The 4,433-nt window shown below is 48.7% G+C and overlaps 1 protein-coding gene across 1 annotated transcript; it reads right to left on the minus strand.

Annotated features, from left to right (window-relative positions):
• Positions 1 to 2,657: 2,657 nt before the first annotated feature.
• Positions 2,658 to 3,797, minus strand: LOC121102950 (syncytin-1-like). Its single transcript, XM_040631330.1, has one exon. The coding sequence runs from the start codon at positions 3,795 to 3,797 to the stop codon at positions 2,658 to 2,660; it is 1,140 nt and encodes a 379-aa protein (XP_040487264.1).
• Positions 3,798 to 4,433: the final 636 nt, after the last annotated feature.

Below are 4,433 nucleotides of genomic sequence, written 5' to 3' on the forward strand. Positions count from 1 at the left end.
AGAGGGAATTTTCAGATTGTTAATGGGGGGCCTAACAAGGAGACAGTTTCAATGCCATGAGTCTAGAAAAATATGTCTGAATCTATAGCATATTTCCCCTAGTCTTAAATAGATGCATGTCTTGCCCCAATGTTTAACAAAGGTTATGTATAATTCTTACTTCCAACTTCTTGGATTTTAGTTTTGGCTGGTTGTATACTGATGTGGAAATGGGGTTTGGAGCCAATGGCCAAGAAAGAATTCTTGAGATGTCTTCAGGGGTAAAAGGTGGTTTTATTAAAGCAAGGAGACAGGACCCCTGGACAAGAGAGTTACTTTCAGGCTGTGAGAAGCAGCTGATTATATACTTGGGAGTTGGGGGAGGTAAAGACAAAGGAAAGTTTCCAAAAGGACTTTCATATGCTAAAGACTCACAGGATCCTGGAGGCCTAGCAGTTGTCAAGCTAAGGTTGTTTTTCACTCTAGCAAGGCATTAACATTAAGATTGGGAGTTCCTGGAGGAATGTCATAGGCTGCCCCAAGAATTTGTCAATGGGCCATAAGTTATAACGAAATTTAATTTTATCTTCATTTCTTTTGCCTTTGTTCCCCACATCATTCACTACTTGTTTGGAGAACCTATTTTATTTATTTATTTTTAAAGATTTATTTATTTATTTGAGAGAGAGAGAGAGAGAGAATGCATGTAAGCAGTGGGAGGAGCAGAGGGAAAGGGACAGGACAATCTTAAGCCAACTCCCTGCTGAGCGCAGCACCAGACAATGAGGACTAGATCTCATGACCCTGAGATCAGGACTTGAGTCCAAATCAAGAGTTCATGCTCAACTGACTGACTGAGCCACCCAGGTGCCCTAGAACAGACTATTTTAAAAGGACTTATAAAACCATAGATTGTCCTCTGGTAGTGGCTTAAAGTGTTTGTTTTACTGATGCCTATGGGATAAAGCAATGGTCCTCCAAAATGATTCTGATGGTGTTGAGGTTGGGGTGGGGTCCGGAGCCGAGGACCGAGAAAGAATTCTTGAGGCGTCTTTGGTGCAAAATGGTGGTTTATTAAAGCACGGGGACAGGACCCGTGGGCAGAAATAGCTGCTGCCCCCTGGGTTGTGAGGAATGGCCCATTATATACCCTCAAGTTGGGAGGGGGTTAGGGATAGCGCAAGTCTCTAAGGAATTTTGGAAGCAAGGTTTCCAGGACCTTGAGGGGGCTAGCTACTGTTGGGAAAAGGTCATTTATTACCGTTTAATAAAACCTTAGTCATGAGACCCTTCAGATATATATAGGTGGGCCATATGCTTGGGGGATGATTGCCAATATGTATCTTGGGGGGTTAGAGATAAAGGAAGTTTCCAAAGCAATTTTTATATGTTAAAGTAGACTTACAGGATCTTGGTGGAGGGGAGGGGGTCAGGCTAGGACTGCCTTTTGCCCTTAGCAAAGTATTAACATGAGGCAGCTGAGTTCCTACAGGAATGTCACCATGCCTGTTTCAAGGACTTGTCAATGGGCTGTAGGTAGTAAGGACTATTTCTTTGTCCTTTAGGGCAGCCAGGAGTGCCTGAGGAATGTTGCATACATCCCATGGTGGGGGGGGGGGGGTTGCAGGGTGTCAGCTTCTGCTTTGTCTTCAGCTTGCCTTCGGTTCCCTCATCAATGGCATGAACTGAACTTCTAGGCTCAGTTTTTTTTTTTTTTTAACTCCGGCATACTATCAGCCCACATTTATTCATTTATATCATAATATTTGATACTTGCTCTGGTGGGTGCTGTGGTGAGCTGTTCAAATCTTCCCTTCTTCCCCTTCCCCACTGGGAGTTGGAAGTGGTGGCAGCCAATGGATGTCAACTGAATTCCTTTTTAAATTGCCTGCTGCTAGAAAGAGCTGCTTTGCTCAGATCACACCCACTCTCAGGGGCTTCATTAATGACTGGCCAATGAGCCAGTTAAAATTCAACAATTTGCCTCAAGTTGGAACAACTCTGAAGGACTATTCTAATTCCAGCATTCTTCATAGGAGAGAAAGATCTTCAGTACAGCTACATCAAAATGTAACTCCTGTTTCAGTTCTATCCTTCTTTCTTTACTCACCTGAAAGTATTGTTCACTCTCCAATACAATCCTTGCACACACATTCCTATCTTAGAGTTTGTTTCTCATGGAGTTCAGACTAGGTCTCCAAGTGTCTGGCATGGGGAATATGATTCTAGACACGGAATAAGTGCATAGATAAAAGTGAAAGCTGTTAGGTTTTTTCTCGTTGCCAATGAAATCAAGACCGCAAGGCAAACGTGGTTCAAGGGATGAACTTTATTGCAAGCACCCTCGGGCGAGGTTCCACGACTCAGGAAAGAGCGGTGAGTCGGGGAAGTCGCGCCCAGGGCAAGGCAACGAGGTTTTTTATTGGGTACTGCTGGGGGTGGGGAAAGTCTGTCTTGGAGAGTCGCGGCAGGTTTTCATTGGGTACTGCTGGGGGGTGAGGAAAGTCGGTAGGACGGGTTTCGGTTTCCTGCCTAGGTTTTGGTTTAAATCTTGGAGGGAGAGTCGGCCATCTTGGGTGTCTTGGCCCCTTTTTCTCGGCCAGCCCAACATTCCAACCTTTTGTTTTATATAATGGTACCGGGACGTCGACTCCATTCTGGCTACTTCCTGCTGATGGTCAGGCGTTGTCATAGGGGTAGTCGGAAGTGGGCAGGCGAGAATAGGGCTGTAGGAGCAGTTGGTTGACTGACACCTGAGTTACTTCCCGCAAGCGTTCCTGTATATACCGAATAAGGCAGGGGGCAACCGAGATTAGCAGGAAGATTAAGCAGAGGGGTCCCACTAAAGGGAGAAGCCACGTTACCCATGTATGGGGGTCTAGGCCCCATATGGAGGTGTCTTGGCGCCTTGCTCGGATCCGGTCCTTGAGTTCCCGGATCTTCGAGTTGACTATACCCGACTGGTTGACAAAATAACAGCACTCCTCGTTTAGGTAGAGGCAGGTTCCTCCCTTTTCGGCGGTCAGGAGGTCCAAGGCGTGTCGGTTTTGTAGGGCAATGGCAGCCAAACTGGTGACCTGGGTCTGTAAGGCAGTAAGGGAGTCGGCAATCCATTCCATGTCATCGTTGAGTGCTTGGGAGAGTTTATAGTAGAAATTTATTGACATCCCAAGCCCAGCCGCTCTGGTCGCCACCCTGGTGGTTAAGCCCGCCCCTATCAGCTGGGGAAGGAATACAGCCCTTTTTTCTCGGCGCTGGGGGAATAGTATGGACAGGAGTTGGGAATGGGAGTAGATGTTGGTAGATGGGGATAGTAGGATAAATATACAGTCTAGGGAGTCATTAGTAGTCAGGCAGCGATAGATTCCCTTGGGGCACGAGAGGAACACCCCAGAGGGAGTGCAGTAAGCAAGGGAGGAGGTGATGTTGGCGGTGCGAGGGGTGAGGGTGTCGATGGTGGAGGAAAGATTAAGGATTGGTATGGTCCCTCCAGTGGGTCCGATGTGGACTGTCTTATTGTTGATGGTGGAATTGGGGAGGGGCCACCGGGTTGGAATGGGTATCCCCACAATGTTAGAGAGAGTAGAGAAGGGGAAACAGATCCAGCAGTCGCGGTCCTGAGAGACGTTCCGCCACAGGTTATAGCTGGAGTTTAAAAGGGCCACTGTCAGTTGCTCAGTGGTGGGAACCTTCTGGATGCTGTTGAGATTGATTCCCTTGTAGGTGGGATAGGCCTGGGCTTGTAGTTGCTCATGTAACCCCCTGACTATTTGCCGGGTTTGGTTACGGCCGGCCTGGTCCTGGACCCCCTCCTCCATCGGAGGGTCCTATCTGGGCCACATATGTCCAGCAGACCTTCCCTGTCTTGGGGTAAGTGTCGCAAGGGTGACTGTACCTGTACCTTTCAGTGAGGTCAGACATCCAGAAGGTTCTTCCTGGGGTGTGGACAGATGTGCAAGTATATGGGGACTTTCCTGCGTAGCATTTACTAGGCATATAGGTGAATGACTGGAAGTACCTTGTGCGTCCGCTGCCACGCATGCATTCACATTCTGTCGCTTGGGTCAGGGGGCTCAGGAGAACCAGAGGGAGGAGCCCGTACCAAGCGAATTTTGGTAGGGCCCACCATCTGAGAGGTCCAGTCATTACCTGCAGGCGCCCGTTTGAGGTTGTTGATGTGTACCCACACCTAGTGCCCCAGCAGTTTTGCCGCGGTTGGGGTGGTAAGGATGACGGTATGAGGCCCTGTCCATCGTGTCTGCAAGGAGCCTGGGTGCAGATTTCTGAGGAGGACCTGGTCCCCTGGGAATAGCCCTTGAGAGGGGGCTTCCTTATGGTCATAGTCGTTCGGGGCAGGGATGACAGCATCAGCATGGGCCCTCAGGAGAGCCCGCAGGAGGGTAAGGTAAGGCAGGTAGGACAGGAGAGGTGGGGGAACGGCTGGGATGTTATGG

This window comes from Ursus maritimus, unplaced genomic scaffold, assembly GCF_017311325.1.
Source record: "Ursus maritimus isolate PB19 unplaced genomic scaffold, ASM1731132v1 scaffold_16, whole genome shotgun sequence".
Taxonomy (NCBI): domain Eukaryota; kingdom Metazoa; phylum Chordata; class Mammalia; order Carnivora; family Ursidae; genus Ursus; species Ursus maritimus.